Source organism: Cydia fagiglandana, chromosome 1 (assembly GCF_963556715.1).
Source record: "Cydia fagiglandana chromosome 1, ilCydFagi1.1, whole genome shotgun sequence".
Classification (NCBI taxonomy): Eukaryota; Metazoa; Arthropoda; class Insecta; order Lepidoptera; family Tortricidae; genus Cydia; species Cydia fagiglandana.
This window is the reverse complement of record NC_085932.1, coordinates 2,243,143-2,268,223: the sequence shown is the minus strand read 5'-3', so window position 1 is coordinate 2,268,223 and position 25,081 is coordinate 2,243,143. Positions and strand designations below refer to the sequence as shown.

Sequence of the window (25,081 nt, the reverse complement as noted above, 5' to 3'; positions counted from 1 at the left end):
AAAGCATCTTAATTTAAATAAAATACAATATATGTATAAATTTGATTTATTCCTTATAAATTATTGTACCTATAGCTCAAAAATAAATTATGAATCCTTCATACAAGTTTTTTTAGTTTTACTCCTGAACAGTTTCCCTGTGAATTTCTTCTTGCCGGTCTGTTTTTCGTCTTTGCCGGCGTCCGAAGGCGTCGCCTTGATATGCAACACTGAGTATAATGTTTCTGCTTCGTTTTTGTTTTCAATCACCTCTGCCAGTTGTTCCTGGAATAGAAGAAAGTAAAAAAAAGGTTAAAGCGTAACCCAACAACAGGCTTTTCATAAAAAAAATCACAAAAATCGATTAAAAATGTGCCACAAATGCGCATTAAGCAAAATTGGCCCACTAATTTTTAAAACGATTGGTTTACACGATACAAATTGCTAACATAAATATCATACATTAACTCAAAGCTGTCCCGTCTAAGTGGGAAATACGTCACGTTGGGATTGCCTTCTTATGAAGCGATACACTGTAATCCGTCAAACACCACGCCACAGAATAAATAATAGTACTAAGTACAGAAGACTCACTCTCTAACAAAACGCGTCTGTTACGATCAGCACAGATATGGCCGCTAGGTGGCGACAGCGCCACGCGCGGCTTATGGCAAACCCCAAAATTGGGGCCGAACGGATGTACTTTTAGCTACCTGTAGCAAAGCGACGAAATCGCGGAGTGAGACGCCTGACCACGCCTATTTCATATATACCCATAACGTGCCGGGACAACCCTTTACAATGACAATGTATACCTTGTCTAGTGTGATCAGGTGGTCCAGTGACCGCCCCTTGTTCATGATCCGCGCTAAGTTCTTGCTAGTGACCCCGGGCAGTTTCTGCACGAAGTCGTGAACCAGGACGTTGTAGCGCTCGTAGTTGACGTCGTCCGCGGTGTTGTCGCCGCCGAACGCGATGGCTTCAGACACGGACGGGTTCTTTTTGCCTTGCTGAAAAATTAGAGTTTAGATTTCAAACAAAGTTGATTGAAACAAGGGTCACTTTAACACAATAAATTAAACAAAATTGTAAACTACATTACTATCTAAAATTAAAAACTAAAACTAAATTCAACAAGGGTTGAATAAAGATACGCTTTTGGGGAAATTTAATTTTTGATACAAGCTTTTATCGCTGAATGCAGTGGCGTAACCATAGAGTTATATATTTGACAGAGGGAATGTCACTGAAGACAAACTGTGACACTGCAATGGCGGACGGTTTGAAGGTGTGCGTGTAGACGAGTGATACCATGTAACACAAATTCTCCCCTAATGGGGATACAAATATTTTCATTATCGTCTTTGTTTTTAAATATTAAAAAATAGGTCAGTTTTACGTTAGACAAAAAAAAAGTGTGTACCTAACTGATTTTATAGGTCTTGAAAATGCGCATTGTTGCACAATTACTTTGTGCAAATATTATTACCTAATGATATTTAACTTGTAACATATCTGGATTTAAACAAAAAATAAATATAAGGTAAATGTACTAGTGCTCGACATGTTAATGCCCGCATCGAGCACCATGAGTATGTTTACCTTACATAACAATAGTACATTATTCTCGAGGCTCGGAAGTAGCTACTTGCAGGCTGAGGATTCGTTTTAAACGGACGACCTTGGGAGTCCGTTTAATTGAATCCGAAGCCAGCAAGTAGCCTTCCAGCCGAGTCATATATAGTGCTTTTCTCAAAAATGGTGCAAGAAATATAAATATCGTAGAAATATTTTACAAAAGCAACATTCTTACGTATATATTTTCACAGAACAAAGCCCTTGCCGCCTTTTTTTTTTATAAAAAAATAGAAGTGTATTTTTCTGCCGAAAATACGCCAACCTATTTGAGACAGCTAAATAGTCGCGGTACTAATCATCTGTTTGGCTGTTTAATGGGCCTGTGCCTTCATTTGATATGGCCATTTCAACTTTTAAAAAGTTTGGAACTCGACAAATAATGGAATTTGTATGCAACATTGCAGTCCTAAAATCGAGACTGCAATGTTTTTAACTTTTTAATTTTTGACTGACCATAAACTCCGCGCTTCGCGACCTATTTTTTAGATGGCAAAGTCGACTTTGCCGTCCATTTTTGAGAAAATAAACTTTAACTATCAAACATAATTCGCTCTTAAGCGATAAGACCGCCTGTTGTTACCTCTACTGTCTTTGTTTATGTTATTGTCCATTTATTGTAAACTACGTGTATGTGAGGTGTGCAATAAAGAGTATTGTATTGTATTGTATTGTATAATTCATGTAAACGTCCTTAATCTCCTTATTATCGGGAAATTACCATACCGACCTAGTTTGAAGTGCAAAATCAATAATTTAGCTATTTACCTAAATATCCTAAATGATCTCTTATATACCTACATAATGCTTTAATAAGAAGGGCGTCAATTACCCTACTTTCGGGAAATTACCCTATTCAACTTACTGGTCACACCCCTGTTTCGCATTTATAAACAATGAAATATGGAGATTTTATGTACTATACCTTGATAATTGGTCAAATTAGCTATGAAAAGTTATTCCGTCACTTTTTTTCTTTCGATCGGTACAATTCTTGCAGGATTTAACTACGCATGCCGGCATATTTTACATTTTTCTTGGACAAATTTACTTCACTGACGTTTCGATCCGTCTGACGGCAGATTGGTGGATGAGGGCATTGAGATAACTGTCAATGTGTGTGTGTCACGCGTAAATACTAGGAAATTGGTGGATGATGGAATCACAGTTTTTGTCTTAGCAAAACTACGTCCGTAGTATTCTAGGTCCATGGGCGTAACTAGGGGGGGGTTGGAGGGGGCACGTGCCCCGGGCGCCGTCCAACGGGGGGGCGCCAAAATGCACAAGACCTTTCGTTAGGAGGGAGGGGGGGGCGCAAATTCGGTGCCTGCCCCGGGCGCCATATCCTCTAGCTACGCCTCTGGCTGAATGTACTTTTCTTTCCACAGGCAACTAATTAATACTCATCGAGACAATTCTAAAAACCCCAAATAGAATTGGTTTGCGTTGTTGCGTAGAGTTCCCATGATCACCTCGTCTCCATCATCAGATCAGCTCCATGTCATCAATCATCATAATATCCGATTTACATACGTATGCAAAATTTCAGCTTGGGCATAAATAAATGCTTTTGTATGGCTATATACAGATCGCATTTTCCAAACGATTCTCGTGAAATAGTATGAGTAGGTTTCCAAACGATTCTCGTGAAATAGTATGAGTAGGTTCAATAATTATAATGTCGTGGACTGATTTGTCGATTTAGTTTAAGGAAATTTCTCAAAATGGCGGAGTTATGGAGGTTGACCGACTCGTGTATTTAACTCTTTGAACGCCGCGCCTATCGTGCGCGGCGTGTCATCGTGTATCTTGTCGAAATGCAGGAAGATTGAGGGCGTTTTCAGAAATAAATATTGAAAACCTGAATCTTTCACATCTGGACGTTCTTGGGCTCATTCTACTCAGAATCGACAGCATTTTCCATCCCACCATTAAAAAAAATGTCCCAAAATGTCCATTACGTCACGTTTCTATGTTCATTACGTCAAAAAATTTCACTTGTATGTGCGTGACGTAGTGGAATGTACAATGTTCATACAAATTTTTGGGACATTTTTTTTTTATATTTTTTTATTTTATTATCGAATTGAATATGCTAGTGATTCTGAGTTGAAAGAACCCAAAAACACCGAGATCTGTGAGAATCGGGTTTTCGATATTTATTTCTGAAAACGCCCTGATTTTTTTTTTTTTTTTATTATGCATGGGTTTACTCATGGCCACAGACTAGCCGAGGCGTAGACGTGGCCTACGATGGAGCGAGCTCGCCCAGAAGGTGCCTGTTCACTCTTGATTTGAAGGTTGCCGGGTTATAAGAGCACGGAAATATAGACGCCGGCAAGGAATTCCATTCCTTGGCAGTGCGCATAAGGAAAGTAGAAGCAAAGCGCTTAGTGCGAATTGGCGGAATATCTACCAAGTAAGGATGGAAACCGGCCGTGCGTCTAAAAGTCCGATGGTAGAATGGGGACGGTGGAATGAGCTCGTGTAGCTCTTGAGCACACTCCCCGAAGTGCAACCTGTAGAATACCGACAGGCTGGCGACTTTCCGCCGATGGGCCAAAGTTTGAAGCTTAGCCGTTAGCTTCTTGTCGCCAATCATCCTCCTGGCTCTGCGCTCCACTGAGTCCAAAGCGGCGAGTTGGTATTTAGCTGAGCCATCCCACAGGTGGCTGCAATACTCCATACACGACCGGACTTGAGCTTTGTAAAGTGTTAGAAGCTGTCCAGGTGTGATATTGGGCTGTAGCCGCGCGCGTTAGTTGACGTCTTTGCTGGTCAAGGGTTTAAATGGTGTTTTAGTTAAAATAACCTTGAGTTCGTGGAAGAGGTCGGCGGTGGCGTAGGGCGAGGGCGACCACACGAGCTTGAGCCGCGGGAAGTGGATGGTGAGCAGCTGCAGTTTCTGCTGGATGTCCGCGCCTGACATGTCACTGGAACCCACGAAGTGACCCTACGACAGACATAGCATACACCGTAAGATGTAAATAAGAAAACCTGGATAACTTTTTTTGTGAAATAAAAAAAAACATAGGTGATACGTAACCTTTTCGTCGCCGTGTTAAACACAAAAGCTGTCACTCGGACGCCACGTCACGCGTCACCAGTGACAAAACTAAAATTGAACTTTATGCATATGCAAGTAGGTCTATGTTGCTCTGTGGTTTGTGACCGATTAATCGGTCTTTGGCGTTGAACCTGCGGTGTGGATATATTCGGTCATTGGCGTCCAAAAGGTTAAAGTTTGACTAGGTACACAACCATTGAAATTTTGATTTGGGGTCATTTTTAGGAGGATAAGTCCAAATGTTTTATGAATACCGTTTACCACTCAAAAACGCTTTCTATTTGTAATAAGGTGCACAAGGAATCGAACCAGCGTCCCCCGCAACCGCGGCAGGTGCCTAAATACTTGAAATGACAATTTAATTTTTTTCATAAAAATTATTTGTTTGTTTCCTAATATCTCAATTTTTGTAATTATTTCTGATTTACACGAGGACCTACCTGTAGATTAAAGGGCTTATTCTGATCAAACTCTATCAGTAAAACGGGGCGCGCGTAACAGCGGCACATGTGCGTTGCCTGCGTGTACAGTCGCCCCGAGTTCAGCGAGCCGATCAGGTCGGAGATGGACTTGCGCTCCACGCACGTGTCTGGGGTTAGGATGTAGTCACCGATCTGAAAAAAATGTGCCGTCAACCGGGGTGAATAGGGATAAGACCTGAAATGAGATTTACCCGTCAATTTCTTAATAACTACCCACAGAAATTACTACCTACCTACGTACATTAGACACCTCATTAAAGACTTATGATGAAAAGACTAATGATTAAACTCTCAGTAGTCCTTTAATCATTAGTCTATTAAGCTAAGAATAAATTTAAATGTGGAAAAATTACTGTCTTCGGTAAGACTTTACAATTTTTAATTCTTTTAAATTTACTCTAAGCATCGTTCTCAGACGTTTCTGCTTGTTAAAAATTAAAGTTAAAGTTTGGCAAGTAGGTAAAAATCAACTCACAGTGATGATGACGGGCTCGACACCATTTGATGAAGCATTGATCAAATTATGACATGTTAACCTTTTACCAGGCTGACATTTCAGAAATGACAATCGAATGTCAGTCTTACTCATCGAAAATAGAACACATATGTGACGTTCCACGGAAAAAGGTACCTTATGGCGGCTGGCGCTGTAATAGGCGGAGCGCCGGGGTGGAAAGGGGCGATTCAGCAAACACAGTATACCGGTTAATAGATGTAATACCTTCCAGCTTCTACACTCTCTAATCCTCCAATACTTGTTATACTAACATTATATATACTTATTCTACGTGATCGAAGAGGAAATCCCTTATCGAGTGGAGGCGCAAGATCTACATTAATTGTGCTGATCACTCAATATGCACAGACGTGCCAATATGAGTGTCTGCCTATCGCACCTCCCCTGAAAAGGTAGGGGGTTCCCTCCCCTGAAAAGAAGACTATTGGTGAAACCACTTTACTCTATTCTTATGTACTAAATAATCTGTATTATTTTTAATTACCTTTAAATTTGACCCTATCATTTATTTTATTTAATATGGTCCTAAATATAGGTCATTTAATTTATTGTAACATTCATTCTTAACTAATACTAAATCACCTATCTTAAAATTAACAATGTTTGACTTATAATATAATATTTTATATGTTTGATTAAAAAAAAACTATTTCTAACACAAACATTGCATTTCACAATTAACATTTCACATTTCAAAGTTATTTATCCAAGTACAACTAATCTAAAAATTCCTTCTCAAAAGATGTTGTAGCTGTGATAGGTAGCTGTAATTATAAAAATATTATCTCGCATTTGTCTACTGCTAACTTCTGTTTATGAGAATCTATACATCGTTTTATATAATGTAGTTTTTCCCATAATACTCGTACTTCTAGATACCGTCAATCCGTTTAGTACTACCAGCATGTCCACTAGTTAGTAACAATAATAATCCTTTAGTATAACTTCAATCATTTCCCGATCGGTAATTTTCGTTAACAACGAAATAATTCATACATAACCTAGGTAATTCATCTTGTCCCGCGCGAAAACCCTTACTTAATTCACCTCGTAACATACTTTTTATTTGAGCTCATTTTTAATATATAACAACTCTACTACATTTAACCTTTTCCACAATGAGCCATAACCCTAATGTCTGCATTGGGACCTTCCCATAACATAATCAAGTCTCGTAACGATACGTCTAAGCGTGCCTTCGTTCATGGAGAATCTTGATTTATATAAATTGTAGAGTTCACACCAACACCATTATCAGTATCATTTTTACCGGTTCGCTATTAACTACGCATCTTCCATCAATCTCGTCATTATTTACTCGCGCAAATTATTAATTCTGTATCTTCCTGTATCCTATTTATGATATCTACTACTCTAGGCTGGCCAAGCTTTAAAGACGTAGTACCAGAGTGTCGTGTCCAGTTTATTTGTTTAAGTATAATCCGTTAGAATCCTAAACTAGCAACTCTTAACTCATATCTGATAAATTCCTTATTTGAACAAGTTACCACTACGTGATTACTAGTATTATAAGACCACATATTTACATAATCTTCGTTAGACACGAAAAAAAAACAAATTAATTACGTTTGTCATCTAAGTCACGTGCTGAATAACATTGACATTACACTATCCATCTTACCTACAGCAACTGTTTGATTTCTGCCTACTCGCGCAAATACACCCGTCCTCGACCTTGCTGATTCGCACTAATCGTACCGCGATTATAGTTTGAGTGTGCAAAAATAAATTCGTTACAATCATTTTCAGAATGCAAAGAAAGAGACGTCTTTAATAAAAATCGGTAATTATCCGACCATACTATTACCTATCCTGAATCTCCAAGAGTAAATACTCAAATCTTTCTACCGTTTTAAATGCGACTTTTTAAAATCCACAGCTGCAACTTCTTTACAACAATCTTTAACTAATAAATTCACTTATCTCCTGTCATTAACTTATTCCTACTTTTAAAACACGTATTATTTCTAATAAATCCATAAAGTTAACTAAGTAGAAAAAATAATTCACACGGATAAAAAAAAATACAAAACACGCAAAATACCCTTAAAAATTTCCACCTTGCTCGACGCGACGCTCCCAGCACCCGGCAGCAATGCGTAACCAGACCCAGATGCGTAGCCGACGACATACATCTCGGACCTCCGTCAAATCCAAACCCGCCGAAGCCAATGGAGCGATGTTGATACCGGCCACGGTCACTATTACGACCACATTCTTCAGTTTATGAACTCTCATTTTGGTACTGTTGATTACCAATTAACAAGACAAATCACTGGATAAGTTCGACGCCGCCGCCTCGTCCTCAAAGTCCTCTTCACTGTCGTCGTCCATGATGATCTTATACCCGCAGTATCCTCACGCAAAGTCCTCACGTGTCACGGTCGCCATGTAATAGGCGGAGCGCCGGGGTGGAAAGGGGCGATTCAGCAAACACAGTATACCGGTTAATAGATGTAATACCTTCCAGCTTCTACACTCTCTAATCCTCCAATACTTGTTATACTAACATTATATATACTTATTCTACGTGATCGAAGAGGAAATCCCTTATCGAGTGGAGGCGCAAGATCTACATTAATTGTGCTGATCACTCAATATGCACAGACGTGCCAATATGAGTGTCTGCCTATCGCAGCGCTTACGTCGCATAGCGCCGTGATAATATTGAAGCGGCGTTTATAATAGCGTAAGCGCCAACCGCCATAAGGTATCTTTACCTGTTGGACGTCACATATTTACCTAAGTGCCTTATGTGGGAAATATATATCCCATAGCCAGATAAAGGGTTAAGCTGTTTTGTGAGGCCGGTTTGTCGTTTATATACGTATTCAATATAATGAATGTAGAAGTGAACAGGTACTTACAGTGATGGTGACGGGCTCGACGTGGATGCCCTTCCGGTGGAGCAGCGCCGGCAGGTCGGAGCGGAACTCGCGCATGTCCACTATCACCATCGGCTTCTCTCTCGGCTGTTGCCCGCCTGCAACACATTATTTCATTTTTAACACCACACTAAGTATCAAAATAATATGAGTGCCGTATCGCTTCGGGGCGGTCTATCGTCCTACACTACCAAAACGTAATATCTAAAATATCAGTGACATTAAATTTGAACCTTAAAACTATGATGATAGCGGTTGTTTTTCAATATGAATGTTGTACTGGCACGTGCTAACTGGGTAGCTAGCGGCTTTGCGATAATAGAGACTTTGTTTGAAAGATTAAGGCTTGAAGCGAAAAATTCACCTGAGAAGAGCCGTACTATAGGTACCTACACTGCTAGAACGCCATAAACCTAAGATTGCAAAAACATGTACTCAATATCTTAGATAGATGTAGATATGAAGTAGAACAATAATAACAGTACGCGAAATTTAGTTAGTGAGTGAGTTAGTCAGTCTACCCAATATTTATTTATTTATTTATTTTAAACTTTATTGCACATACAAAAAGTACAACAGGCGGACTTAATGCCGGTATAGGCATTCTCTACCAGTCAACCATAGGGCGAAACATGGACATGTGGGTGCAGTGAGAAATAAACAGAAAAAAAAATCTGTAGATTCATTTTTACCCGAGCGTTAGCGAATGTCCGGCTGTTCTCTTCAGATCGTATTAGTCAAGTTGGTTCTTGTGAAATTTTGTGAGCAGGTTCGGTAAGTTAGATAGATTAGTCTCGGTATACAATAAAAAAAAAACATATGCATGTAAAATTACCAGCTTTTCTCGTATCTACCGCATCTTCTTCTTCTTCAATATTCATGTTGAAGTATTCATCTGTCTTGCCGTCTTGATATGAGGGCACCACCATAACCTGACAAGCATATGAAAATACTTAAAGCACCCTTTTATTTCTTGAATCTTACTTTTTTCGTATTGAATTTTATTATATATTATACATTATTCAAGAAGTTGTAATCACGGGGTACAGGTGAAGGCAATAAGGACCTTTTTATCAGAATTTCTATTAGAATTTCAGATGGAAACATCCTTATTGCACTGGAAGCATAAGGACCCTCCTGCTGTGATGCAAAGCCAAATTAAGTCAACAGGTCACTAAATTTTCAATTTAATTATAATTGTAACTAAGTAAGCGTGTAATAAAATCTTTAAATCAGTATGTAAAATGCAGGGTGAAATTTTAACCACCAGCCATCATACTCTGCGTAGTGACTTTATAGGTCATACTAAATAACTTTTATGCCGGAATCGCGAAAAACATTTGGCTGTCCCATAGAAAGCGCTCCAACTTACACTTTTAGCTTGAATGAGCAGCTCGAAGGCCTGTTTCTCTCTCTTCAGCGAGGTAAGATACGCCTGCTCCTCCACAGTTTTATCGTGTATCACAAAATACACCTTACACCGAGGTTCGCCTTCAGCCTTTAAATCATGATTATTTGATTATGCAGTCATCTTATACTTATACAAAAAAGTGGAAAGTTAAATCATGGGCAAAATTAAAAATAAATAAATAAAGAATATATGAATAGAAGATAAGTATTCACAGTATGTATTATAATTTATAATATAAACAGGCAAAATAATAACTCCGCAAAAACTAATGCATATTTATTAGGTAAGGTAATCATCATCTCAGCCATAAGACATCCACTGCTGAACATAGGCCTCCCCCTTTGGGTAAGGTAATACTGTTGTTATATATTAATACACATATCCTAGAGTAACATACAAAATTTACCAGGCTGACAGTTCAAAAGTTACAATCGAAAGTGAGTCACACACCGAAAATTCACATTTTTCAAGGGCCGTAAGTGGGAAATATATATCCCTTAGCCTGGTAAAGGGTTAAGAAAACAAGATACCTTCCTCGCCTCGAAGAGTTCAATCTGGCGCACCGCGGCCACGTCGCTGTGGTACAGGATGACGTATTCAGGCCGGAGCGACTCCAGCGCCTGCTCCAGCGAGAAATGGTTGCCGTTCTCTTTGAACGTTCTGATGCAGATAATCGGCTTTTAATAAGTCATAATATATGACAATGTTAGCTTGTAATAGTATAATATAACAATGAATACCTTCCTCGCCTCGAAGAGTTCAATCTGGCGCACCGCGGCCACGTCGCTGTGGTACAGGATGATGTATGCAGGCCGGAGCGACTCCAGCGCCTGCTCCAGCGAGAAATGGTTGCCGTTCTCTTTGAACGTTCGGATGCAGATGACCGGCTTTTCGGTCTCGAGTTGTGTTATGTCTAAATTGTCTATCTAGAAATACAGAACAGATGATAATTTTCGGCTTTAGATAGGTAGGTTATGTTTGTCTTGATAATGGCAAGCTGACATAGACTCGTCCTGCCCAAGCCATTTTTAAGCCATTGAAATTTAAACCAAAATTATTTGGAAAATAGAGTTTGTTTTCCTTTGGTTTACGTTTTAAGTAAAAACAGAAATTTCATTGTAACCTCAACGAATCCAGGCTTTTTATTCATAACTTGCTAAAAATGGAATATGTCCTTTAAAAATCACATTCGGCAGGCAGTCCGAGGGTATATCATACCTGTGAAATAGGCTCGAACATGCTCTCATCCTTCGACGTTTTGTTATCACTCTGCGTTGCCAGTTGCGTCAAAGTTAACACATAATTCGTTCTATCGCAATCTTCTATCTCTTCCTCTTCAAGCTTATTAATATCGCCAGTCTCTTCTGCTACCGGTTCTTTTTTTATATCACTAGCTATAGTATTTATGTCTTTGTACTTAGAAGCTAGAGTAGTTACATTTAAATCTCTCCTAAACGCGGTGTAGAAGAGATATTTATTAGCGCCCATGGTTAGGAAGTTGTTCAGTTGGCTACAAGTCCTGCTGTCTTGGCAGAGTATTAGTATTTTTGTACTGTTTAGACTCCCTTTGTTTTTCTTTTTGACTTCTTCGGGAATTTCTTCTAGTAGTAAATCGCTAAGGACTTTCCATTTCGGTAAATGTTCGGGATCGAATTCTGGAAAGGGTAAAGTGAGAATTAAATTCTGGAATTAGTGAAAACTAGAAGTGGTAATATTACGCCATCTTGTGAAATAATTCAATAGTGTATGGGTTTGCCCGTACAAAATAATGGGACTAAAACTTTATTATGGAATTTTAGAATTAGTACAAACCAGACATATGCAACTTCGTATAAGATGAATAAAGTCTAAGGAAAAAACGTGCCTCGGAAATCAAGAAAAAGTCATTCTCGGATAGATGCCGCATAAACCTTTAGCCTATCCTCGATTAGATGGCGTGACGACACCGTTTCATATTTAACAATTTTAACACGTAGATAGCAGTGAATGAACATGGATCAAAATGATATAAAAATAATAAAATCATTTATCCATATAAAAGTATACATTTTTTTGATAATTTTATACGTTTTCATTTTGAGTTTTAGTCGTTTGTCGTTAGATGGCGGTAAATGTACTGTGACTCTTACAAAATTTACAATGACAGGAATAGATAGTATAGAGGGGATACTATCTATTCTTTTTGGTACAAACTTTCAATTTTATCTCATGCTCATGCTACTTACATGAAAGATTTTTGACCAAAAGTATACTATGTATAATTGTGTACAGCGTCATCTATCGGCTAATCGGCTAACTAATATTCGCGACCTAATGGTATGTAACTGTATGTTGGTTTTTCAGGGATAATTCTTTATCATGGTAACCGATTCTTACCATTTTTGTGGTTATAAACCCTCGACTTGGCCAACCTGAAGAGTTGTTCCGCCGAGTCTAAGAGAATCCATCCCGAGTTCACTTTGGCATATTCCGGGGTCCTGTATTTGCTCACTAGGGCGTAAAAAGAGACGGAGTCGTCGTGGATCAGGTTGCTGAAATAATAAATAAATGAAAAATTTATGGGAGTGCCTTTTTCTATCTGTATCGAAAAAATAGGTACAAAATGAAGAGACCACGGGAAAAGTTAATAGAATATAATTTTTTAAATAATCTGCAATATTTTACGATGTAAACATATAGGTCATCATCTTCATCATCATCATCATCAGCCTACTCTCGTCCACTGCTGGACATATGCCTCTCCTATTGCACGCCATTGAGGACGATTTGCGGCAACTCTGATCTAGCTCTTGCCAGCCGCCTTACGAAGGTCATCGCTCCATCTAGTCTGAGGGCGTCCTACGCTACGCTTGCCGATGCGTGGTCTCCACTCGAGAACTCGTCTACCCCAACGGTTATCGGTTCTACGGCTAATATGACCGGCCAACTGCCACTTCAGCTCGCTAATCCGGTGGGCTATGTCGACGACTTTAGTTCTCTGACGGATGACTTCATTTCGAATACGATCCCTCAGAGAGACTCCAAGCATAGCCCTTTCCATAGCTCGCTGAGCGACTTTGAATTTATGGACCAGTCCTACCGTGAGTGTCCACGTTTCGGCTCCGTATGTCATCACGGGTAGGACGCACTGATTGAAAACTTTTGTCTTCAGACACTGTGGGATTGACGACGTGAAGACTCGACGCAGCTTCCCATATGCTGCCCAGCCCAGCTGTATCCTTCTATTCGACTCTTTCTCCAAGTTGTTCCTTCCTAACTGCAGTATTTGCCCGAGGTAGACGTATTCCTGCACAACCTCGAGAACAGCCCCTTGTACTGCAATAGGTCCCGGAGCAACACGTTCGTTGAACATAACTTTCGTTTTGTCCAAATTCATCCAGAGACCTATGCGTTGAGAAGAATCAGCTAGACCGGTCAGCGTATGCTCTAAACCTTGCAACGTCTCAGCCATTATAACGATGTCGTCGGCAAATCGCAAGTGTGAGATGTATTCGCCATTAATGTTAATACCATGTTCCTTCCAGTCAAGCGTTATAAACATATCCTCCAATGCATTTGTGAACAATTTGGGGGAAATCACATCCCCTTGTCTCACACCTCGATGCATGGGGATAGGCTTAATCTGCTGGTTTTGGACTTGGACGGTCATATAGGTCATACTGAACAACTTTTCTCAAGGGACCAACCCCGTAGTCGCGAAAAAAAAATTTACTCCCGTATAAAACACATAATCAAGATTAACTCCCAAAATATTGCAGGTTATTAGAAATCAACCTGTAGAATCTAGAATTCTAGACGAAAAACGATGCGTTTATTAACAGGCCTTAAGTTAACAGGCCTGTAGAACGCTGAATACTTATATGAACTCACATGATCATGCTCCTAAGCACCTTGAGGTCTTGCACGTACTCCTTGACCCTCGTGCTGAGCTGGTGCCACACGCAGTCCAGCTGCGACTGGAGGATTTTGTGGAACTTCTTTGAAATGCAGTTCTCAGTCGTGATTTCCTAGTACATATTATATTACACATGTAGTGCATAATTATTTTCCACTAGCTTTTGCCCGCGACTTCGTCTGCGTGGAATTAGTAGGTACCAGCAGCTAGAGTACCTAAGTACAGCGTCTGGATAAAATCTAATAGCAATTCGAGCATAATATGCTTTTGTTTACACCAATTAATAGGCACTTCATTAATTTTCTCATTTCCACCCTCTTTAGGGATGGCTTCTGACATAAAACCTATCCTATGTCCTTCCTCGGGACTTAAACTATCTCTGTGCCAAATTTAAACTAAATCCGTTCAGCAGTTTGAGCGTGAAGAGGTAACAGACAGACAGACACACTTTCGCATTTATAATATAATATATAATAATTATAATATAAATTAATAATAATATAAGTATGGATCTTATTTTCACGGAAACTTACGAACGTGTCTTGCTATTTCAGTCAGTCTCGGTACGAAAAGTACTGAGGTTGCTTGAAGTGGCATAGCATGACAAATACGAATGTAGCCGAGAAAATACGATGGAAAACAATTATGCACTACATCTGTAGTTTGTATTAGATGTGTGATACACTTTCCTACTTTTAACAAAACCAATTTATGTGTACACCGCCATCTACTTTAGCGGTCACGGCTACTAGAAACGTCTTAATAGTCTTCGTTCGTTTGTTTCTTACAAATTTTGATAGATAATTCTGGACGTTAAATGAGGTTGTGGCGTCTGAGGCGCGAAATCCTAATAACTTTAGCGATTATAAGTTAATTGGCTCAATTTAAACTCAATACCTGCATGTCTAGAGTCCTATTGACGCTCTTAAGTTGTTTTACGGTGTAGTTCATGATGTCCAACAGGCACGTTTGAATGTGGTTCACGTTGGAAGAGAGCGGTACATGCAGCTCTACTACCTCTGCCTGTCGTTTCTTGAGGCATTTTATGATGGTGCCGTGAAATCTGGAATAAATTATATTTTATTTATATGTTTTGTCTATATTTGGACTTTGGAAAGCGAGTCCGACTCGCACTTGATTGGTTGGTTTTTTCCTGGCTATTGTTCCTTGACTATTTAAGCAAGATGGTGGCCAAATTCACGTCTATCTTATCTTATTAAGAGCTAAGAACATGGGCGTCGCCAAGGGGAAAACTAAATGTATGGCCATATGAACTGCCCCCCACCCATCAGCTGGCAACTCCCTTGGCTAAGAAGCAGTGTTTAAAATGAAATTTTTATGCAAACATGTACTTTAAAATTTTGATTTGTAAGTTCCATTTATTTTTGAGATACTAGAAATACCTTTTAATATAAAATATATATAAATATATACCTGGGCCATAAAAATAATTCCGTCACGAAAACAGCTCGCATCACCTTCTCCACTTGGTGGTATCCGAAAGTGAATGAAATTGGTGAACTGGAGAATGCCTTCACAAAACCTGTCTGGAGAAAAGAATACATATTCACTCATTCATTTCAGCTTCTTTATCGTGTATTGTTCTTAAAAAAAATAATTAAAAAAAAAACATAATTTAAAATGTCCCTAAGATGGCTGAAATAAAAAGATGTGGATGAATTTTATCTTTCTTTTTAAGTTAATCTTGTTTTAAGCAGAAATGTCTGCAAATGATACCACAATGCTTAGAAATAAAGAAAAAAAAAAGTTTAGGCTCCTGTTAGGGCTTAGACGCATGAAGGATATGGTCGAAATATTCACTGTCAATGGGTAAGTCTTGGTGATTCAGTTGGTAGAGTGGTGGGCTGGTATCCCGGAGTCGAAAGTTCGAATCTCGCGTAAGACACTGAATTTTTCTACTTTTCATTATTTTTCTAATACTAATTAAAGCCTGATATGACATATGATTACAAGTACACCTTACCTTATTATGTTGCCTATAGAGCCTCAAAGCGAACGCCTCCTGACAGGATTCGAGCACAGTATGCGCTCGTAACACTATGATCCCCGTGATCTTAGCCACAGGCACCCGCTGCTTTAACAAGTCAACCACCAATATGCGGGTTGAGACAAACTGGACTCCGCCTTCTAGGTACACCTTTTCCCTAGTAATAATAATTGTTAATGGGATTATTTTACTTCGATATTTAAAAATTATGTGGACTGTATTCAAACGAAATACGAGACGAGATACGAAATGATATACCGTGGAACTTAGGACAGGCTAGGTCAATTGGTAAAAGCACTCACCTTGCTGAGCTGTAGATGACGGTGCAGCTCTCGGTGGAGGCTGGCGCAGGCTTCTCAGACCTTCGGCTCGTCTAGACTTACCTCGAATCCGAGTTACCTGGACCAGCGTGGACACCGAAACGGAGCAGGAGCAGTGCTTCTTCAACTGATTAGCCTTCCACAATGAGTACACACAGTTTACAGACGAAATTGAATCTTTTAGATGAACCGAGACGATAATATTCGAAAATAATAACTAGCGCAGCGAGATGCGCCCGACATGTTACATTTGCGATACGAGAAGGGAAGGGAGTATAGTTTTTTTTTTTTTTTAAGTTTGAACGATAATGTTGCCAGGCGAAATTATTTTAAGACTACAATCCTTAACATTTTCCGCCCACCAAAATACAACGTATTTTCCACAAGTTTGTACTGTTATTGTCAACTGAGGATAAAATAGAATCGATATGGCTCAGGGTTTATTTTCCTATTACTATATATTTTTTACTTTAATCTAAATCTACGATAAAATTAATACTTATGACTATATGATAGTGAATTAACACTAGTTTTGTAAAGGTAAGGGACACAGTTTAACTATCGGACGTTTAAGTTCGCCCGATTCTGTGCGAACTGTGACAACTCGACAAATCCCGTCACTTCCTGGATGGAGTTGTACCACCCGGCCAATTTTCCACTTCATGGGGCTACATTGCTCATTGACAATGAGCACGAGCGTCCCGACGACAATGTTTTTCTGACCATCGAACCATTTGTGGCGTTGCTGCAATGTGTGCAAATATTCGAGGTGCCACTTGCGCCAGAAATCTTGATGGATCTTTTGTAATAATTTCCATCTCTGAAGTGGACCTAATTTCGCATCTACCATGTTGCTTTCAGGCAATATGGTGAGCGGCTCCAAAGTAAGGAAATGTCCGGGGGTCAAAACTGACAGGTCGTTTGGGTCCGAGCTGACAGGGGACAAAGGCCGTGAGTTCAGCATCGCCTCAATTTGGGTCAAAATGGTATAGAATTCCTCAAATGTAAGGCGCTGAGAGCTCACGACGCGAGCGAGATGTGTCTTTACTGACTTTACACCAGCCTCGGCTAACCCCGAGAAATGTGGGCTGCCGGGCGGGTTAAAAACGAAATTTATTTGTTCTGCACGTGAAGCCTTGGCCATGAATTCTTGGAGCATATTGGATGCGCCAATAAAGTTTCTACCCTGATCCGAGATCAGCCTAGAGCACCGACCGCGGCGCGAAATGAAACGGCGCAGAGCTGCGAGATATGCCTCTGTGGTGAGCTCTGAGGCCAGCTCAAGATGTACTGCTTTGGTGGCAGTGCATACGAAAACGCAAATATACGATTTAAATGTGCGTAGACCACGGCCCCGGGCCAAACAAGTATCAAAGGGACCAGCGTAATCTACTGCCGCTGACGAAAATGGTTTAATTTGATTAATTCGAAACGATGGTAAGTTGCCCATTATTGGAGGAGATGCCACTTTAGGCCGAGCGCGAAAGCACTTCATACAAGATGAAATAACCGAGTTTATAGCCCTTCTTGCCGATAGAACCCAGAATTCTTGGGCTAATAAATTTTGCAATGTTTGCAATCCAGGGTGCATAAACCGGTGATGGTAATCCTCAATGATCAACGTAGTCAACCTGTGATCACGAGGCAATAATAGTGGATGTTTCACATCGAACGACAGGTCTCCTTTAGAAAGGCGACCGCCCACCCTTAGCATTCCACGCTCATCCACAAACGGCGCCAATTTCCGCATGGGCTTCGATAGAGAGTGGGGTGACTTATCTGTCAACAAGCACCGCAATTCTGAAGCGAAAGCTCGCTCCTGGACATGTTTCACGAGAAAGTGAAGAACTTTCGTAATTTCTTCAGACGACAGGTTCGGATCTGTGATTTTCGACAATGATTTTTGCAAGTTATGCATGAACCGAAAACAATAAGCGAAAATACGCAATATGCGTTGTAAAGACGAGAATCTGCTTAAGATGTTGTCAATCAACGATATATTAGAGTCTGTGAACAAACTATAGATTTTTTGCTCGTTCGAAGCGGCTTGATCAGAAAGGATCTCAGATTGCGGCCAAGATTCTTGAGGATTAGACAGCCAAGTAGGCCCCGCCCACCATAGCGTATTCTGGATTAAATCAGCAGGTAACAAACCGCGGGAGCCGCAATCCGCTGGATTATCCGAACCAGACACGTGGTGCCAATTTTCAGGGGGGACGTTCTCTTGTATGTGCGCAACCCTATTAGCCACAAAAGTTTTCCACTTTGATGGACACGAACGAATCCAAGTCAGCGCGACAGTAGAATCTGACCAAGCGTGGATATCATCAAAAGTGTGAAAATCTTTGAGAGCTTCTGCAAACGAGACAATCAAATCTGACAACAAGACAGCAGATAACAGCTCACATCTCGGGATAGAACATTTACGAAGTGGGGCCACTTTCGTTTTAGCGCAACAAAGACGCACGACAACGGATCCGTCATTTTGAACGACACGACAATAAATGACAGCACAGTAACCCTTCTCCGAGGCGTCACAGTACCCGTGAAGCTGTAACGATACGAAAGATACAATTATTCTACGGGGAATGGACAACGAGCTCATTTCCGCCAATTGCGATTTGAATTTGCGCCATTCTTGAGCGATAGCGATAGGAACCTCGCTGTCCCAGTCGACACCAGAAACCCATAGAAGTTGTATTAAATATTTTGCGAAAAATACGACAGGCGATAATAGACCCAGAGGATCAAAAATACGAGCGATGTCCGAGAGGATCGATCGCTTCGTACAACGACAATCATTCAAGGAGGTCTTGAATGTGAAAGTATCTTCCTTGGGAAGCCACGACAAACCGAGAATTTTTAACGATAACGATAAATCATGGACGTTTTCGACATTGTGAAGTTGATCTTCAAACGACAAGGGAGGATCAACTTCCACCATGTGACCACAACTAAGGTAGTCATCCATGAAATTGACATAATCTGTCCGAAACTGAGGATTCAATTTGAATTTCCTCTCTAAATTTAAGAGACGCTTGAGAGCTATCTCACGAGAATTTGAAAACCTGGGTTTATCCTGAGGGTCGACATAAGTTAATGGTACTACCATCCTACCCTCGGGAGTGCGACAATATGAAGTTTCCATTTGGTTTTCACACGACATTTCTGATTTCGACAAAACGATATTTTTGGGAGGATCTACACTTTCCAGTTCCCAGAAGCGCTTGATATTATTGTCTAATGATAGACTCGACACGAGATAGCACCTCTGAGTATCACTTTCTGAACCTTTATGACAACGAGAACGAGAAGTGTTAACGTTTATAGGGCACTCACCCATCACCAACCAGCCGAAAACAGTGCGGACAGCTATGGGCTCATCTGCGTTGCCCTTGACAACGCCAGATTGTAGTGCAGCAGCGAAAAGGTTGACGTTAACCAACATGTCTATAGGTCCAGATTTGTGGAAAGACGGATCAGCAAGATCTAAATCCTTCAGATGCCTCCAAGAAGACACATTCAGTGGTTCTGGTGGCATATCATGGCAGATCTTGGGAAGCACGAACGCTTCAAACGAAAATTTGCATGAGGAGTCCCCATTCGAAGGAACTATCTCACAATCGACAATTCCAAAAGTGTCCGTCGACGACAGACCTACACCGTTCACCGTTGGTGAATTATCTCTAATTGGTATTCCAAGTTTTTGAGCGCACTTCAATGTTACAAAGTTACAAGCCGAGGCATTGTCCATCAGCATTCGAATTGGTACAAAATTATTAAATTTATTTTTTATCAGCACGATAGCTGTCGAGAACAAACTTGGTGCATTTGCATTATGCACAGCCAATGCCACTTGGGTTGGCGGAGCTGTTGGTTCCAACTCCTTATCTTTTTCGAAATGCAATAATGTGTGGTGTCTGCGCTTGCAGATGCCACAAGTCACCGATGATTTACAATTTTTAACCGAGTGTGATGGCCTACAACAAAGTATGCAAAGTCTCCTCTCCTTAACCTGAGCAAACCTTTCCAATGGCTGCAGTTCCAAAAATTTAGTACAGTTATCCAATTTGTGTCCCGGTGCGGAACACATAGCACAGTTGCTCACTGGCGGCACAAGGAGAGCAGGCTTAGCCTTATTCGACACTGGCTTACTATACACTGGTTTACTAGATAATGTTAACGACTTACCAACGCTGTTCTCTAATGCCTGGCTCCGCTTTTCAATAAACGAAATTAATTCCTCATAACTGGGAATTTCTGTGTTTGATTCAAGTTGCAACTCAAAAGCTTCCTTACTACTAACATCTAATTTTGACCAAAGTGCATGAAATAACATAAAGTTCCTGTCAGGCAGTTGATACTTTGATAAAATTTCTAAGTTTTCCTTAAAGGTTCGACAAACTCTAATTAATTCCGATGCAGTCTTGGACTTCGCCGCCTCACAGTTTAATATTTTTTCATAAAATATACTGGCAATCACCCTTTTTTTCTCAAAATGTAATTTTAGTGTGTTATAGGCCATTAAATAATTTTCATCACATAATGGGTAATTTTTAATTAAGTCGAAAGCATGGCCGGTAACACTCGACAACAAATAGTGCAGTTTTTCTACTGCCGGGATATTTTTACTGTGAATCAGCGAGTCAAAGATCTGGATGAACGACACCCAATTCTCAATTTTCGAATCGAAAGGAACTATATTAATTTTAGGTAATTTAACACTCGAACTTGAACCGCAACTGTCACTTTTATTTAACACTTCAGGTTTTATTTCCGCTAAACGTATTTTTATGGATTTTACCATTTGTTCGAACTGTGATGATATTTCTAATTCACTTGACCTATCACCAGCTGGAATCGCCGAAAGCAATTCAATTTGAAAGGCATGAAATTCACTTTCAAGTTTAATTACATCTTGTAAACAATAACCTTGCAGATCGGAACTCTTTATATACTCCATCCGCACAAACGCATAATCCCGACCTACACGGCTCTTGTCGAAACTTTCGGACGAATCCCCACCAAGTGTCATGTTTATTTTGTAAAAATATGTATATTGAATCACTAAAACAACAACAAAACTATTTGATTCGATAACAATGATAGGTTATGATTTTCAATTGACAACTTGTCAAAAATGACAGCTAAAAGTTGCGTTCAGAAACGTAATTAATTCGACACACAATTTTAGTCTATGAACTAAACGCTCGATAGTTTAACTAACGGAAAAACGCCCAAGCCAAGTGTTTCAATCTTACCCTCCAATGTTTTTATGATTTTACAATGAACAATTTATTGACGAAAATTGATATTTAAAGCGAAAATAACCACGGTCACCTTACAAGTTATCCGGATCGTGGGACCAAAAAATGTTAATGGGATTATTTTACTTCGATATTTAAAAATTATGTGGACTGTATTCAAACGAAATACGAGACGAGATACGAAATGATATACCGTGGAACTTAGGACAGGCTAGGTCAATTGGTAAAAGCACTCACCTTGCTGAGCTGTAGATGACGGTGCAGCTCTCGGTGGAGGCTGGCGCAGGCTTCTCAGACCTTCGGCTCGTCTAGACTTACCTCGAATCCGAGTTACCTGGACCAGCGTGGACACCGAAACGGAGCAGGAGCAGTGCTTCTTCAACTGATTAGCCTTCCACAATGAGTACACACAGTTTACAGACGAAATTGAATCTTTTAGATGAACCGAGACGATAATATTCGAAAATAATAACTAGCGCAGCGAGATGCGCCCGACATGTTACATTTGCGATACGAGAAGGGAAGGGAGTATAGTTTTTTTTTTTTTTTAAGTTTGAACGATAATGTTGCCAGGCGAAATTATTTTAAGACTACAATCCTTAACATAATAAATAATCAAGTAACCATAATGTTAAGGACTAAATGCTATTGAGTTGAGGCTATAGAGCTGTGATACCTACAATTATTAAAATTCACTGATATATTTCTGACCTGGCTGACAACAGAATAAGGAAGCACTATCTTAAATATCAAATACCTATGAAAATATGTAAGATGTTTATACTATAATAATTAGGATTGTTCATTTTTTTTAGACCCCCATTTTTATTTTATTTTCTGAAAATATAGGTTAATTTAAGATACCAATTTGAATGATTTAGTAATTCGTGGCTCGGTTGAATATTTATAATTTATTGAAAATATGAGATACGACTTCTCGTAAATTACATGTCGTCGGCTGATTAGGATAATGCACAAGCAACAACAAGCATTAAAAAAATAGTTGTCATTGTCAATTGATTGTAATGTCACCTGTCGACAATGTCAGTGTCACGTGTTTCTATAAATAACAATCGTCTGGAATGGAAAACTCGTTTATTTTGAATCATTAATTTCAAAATACCTACGCTATAAATTTGAGAAAGCTGATTCCAGAAATCTGCCTAAGTTATATAATATAACTTAGTTTTATTGGAGTATGTATCCATATAGCATCCAACTCCAACCAAAACTTGGCTGAAATCAAGGGAGCAAAAATACAAATGTAAGTTACCTACATCATATATATTTTAACTGATTCGATTTGTAAGAAGATTGGATTCATAAAATCGTTACAAGCGTCCATTGCTAAAGGTAGCTTAGCACCCAGTGGGTGCTTTCTACCGGCTTGTCGCCATTGTTTGGATATTGTACTACATACTTATACTACTATATTAGGAACATGCCAATTTTGCTAATTACATCCTATTATTTCAGGTCATCGTGATTCCTATTTAGATACAGCTGTGAGATATGTAACTGCACTTGGGCCCAGAAGAAAGTTGAGCATTTTGTATTGAAACGAACGTCATATTAATTATTAATCGTCGTAATACTTTACGACCGTAAATAATGCCTGGGAACAGAGTAAATAACAAACCATACACTTCTCTTCTGGATGGTCAACAAGAAGCCATCATTGTCAGATGCTCGTGCAGAACATGATAAACATACATTTAATGTAAAGTTACTATTTTTTTTGGAAACATATTTAACATATTTCCCAAATTAATAAAAAAGTAGGTAAACAAAAACATGTTTTATTATTCACAACTCTTTATTAAGTCTTGTCCACCATGATATCAGCAGCTTGAACTGCAACATGTACCTGGAAATTAGAAATTATATCTTTTTAAAGCAGTTTCAGGCTGAATTTTGAGTATGGCTATGTATTCTTGTATATTCCTTCTTTCTAGTAGGCACCATCTCTGTTTAACGGTTTGCCTTTAGATACTCTGGCTACATTACCACAGAAAATAAATAGATACCACGACCCTACCAATAAAGTGAGCTTTTAAATACTTAATTGTAGTAAATTAATATTAATTTTATACTTACATCGACGTGATTCTCACAGCAATACTGTGTGTAACACGTGAAGTAGGTAGGTATTCCAAGTTTAATTCACGGCACCATCTTTCACGTCGTAGGTCTTCGTGGATTCGAACTATTATTTTTGTGAATCATTCCCACGCATAGGAACAAGGTTTTTGATATATTATTAAGCAATGAAATCTACTGTTTAGGTATTAATTATAAATCAAATTGTAACAAACAAGCGCAGCGGTTTAACTGAAAAATTTTGTTATGACAATCGATGACAATGATAACTTTGACAATACGTGAGTGACGGATTTATTTACTATGGTTCGATAACTTTTATTATGCAATGACTTTACATTCAGCCCAGGAGAAGGTCAAACTAAGGTCATAAGGATATTTGTTGAAATATCTTCAATCCTCAATTATTATATCGCAGCAAATGTCGGAAACTGTTTAAAAACCTTATATCTCGAAATGGTTTTCGAAATAGAACATTTGAAAAAAAATGAACAATCCTAATTAAAAGCTGCTTAATCAAAAGTCAAAATACCTTTCAGTACCCAGATTTGGTAAAGGTTTCAAGTTGAATTTCTCTGTGAAATACTTTTCTTCATGATCGCTGCTGTTAATAACTAAAACTAAGTTGGCCGGGTCCTTGTAAACCCATAATAAATTTGAAATTATTCCATTATAATTTAGTCCTCTGAAAAACAAAATTTTCCACATTAATAATACTTTAGGTCAAAATAGCCACTAGCTGGCATCCCCAGGGTGGTTGAGGCAGAGGCGACCGAGAAAGATGGCGGGACCACTTGGATGCATTCTGGCTGACTACTAGGATCAGTGGGATTGGCGAAATCTTGCTCAGCACAGGGAGGATTGGAAAGGGAGAGGGTACGCCTTTGCCCAGCAGTGGGACACACACATAGGTTAATAAAAAAAAATACTTTGATTTGAACATGAAAATAAACATTGCATGCAGAAAAGGATTACTTACTTGGCTAATATAAGAAGTGCATCTTTCTCAAAGACATCAATAAAAATTTGCTTTTCAAATTCAAGTAATTTAAACTTTGTTTCAATTTGTGGTAGTGTAGAATCATCTTCTTCATTAGTTGATGTTGCTTCCATTGTCTGAGTTCACGTGTAATAATTTTACGATTGTTGGCTTATGGTGCCGGTTTAATTTGTTTATCAAGTAGGCACCTAAAAAATATGATTTTATTGTTCACTATACTTATTCTGCTTTCACAGAGGTAGAGGCTTTACTTTAAAATATAACTTTTATTACTAACATCAAACATACAGAATTAATTGCTTTATTATTATTTCGTACATCGTTTTATTTATAATAACGTAGAAAAGTAAAAATCACAATGTTATTTGAATTTCAATGGAGTTTGGAGTTTGAGCGATTGAATTGAATGACAATTGGGAGCTATATTTTTCTGTTTACTGTATTATTTTTAAATATTTAAATCAAGGTCCCAACGTTTTCTGTTCTCTTTGACG

General features: G+C 39.1%; 1 protein-coding gene across 1 annotated transcript; it reads right to left on the bottom strand.

The window, feature by feature from the left end:
- Positions 1-30: 30 nt before the first annotated feature.
- LOC134675156 (DNA repair endonuclease XPF) lies at positions 31-24,788 on the bottom strand. Its single transcript, XM_063533369.1, has 16 exons — positions 24,567-24,788; positions 24,120-24,272; positions 15,877-16,057; positions 15,327-15,439; positions 14,790-14,955; positions 13,868-14,004; positions 12,374-12,528; positions 11,216-11,652; positions 10,738-10,923; positions 9,959-10,084; positions 9,422-9,518; positions 8,569-8,684; positions 5,122-5,295; positions 4,427-4,567; positions 795-989; positions 31-264 (listed from the first exon to the last, which is right to left on the bottom strand). Exons 1-16 carry the CDS (start codon positions 24,698-24,700, stop codon positions 88-90), a joined length of 2,688 nt encoding a protein of 895 aa, XP_063389439.1. The 5' UTR covers positions 24,701-24,788; the 3' UTR covers positions 31-87.
- Between the last annotated feature and the right edge of the window lie 293 nt (positions 24,789-25,081).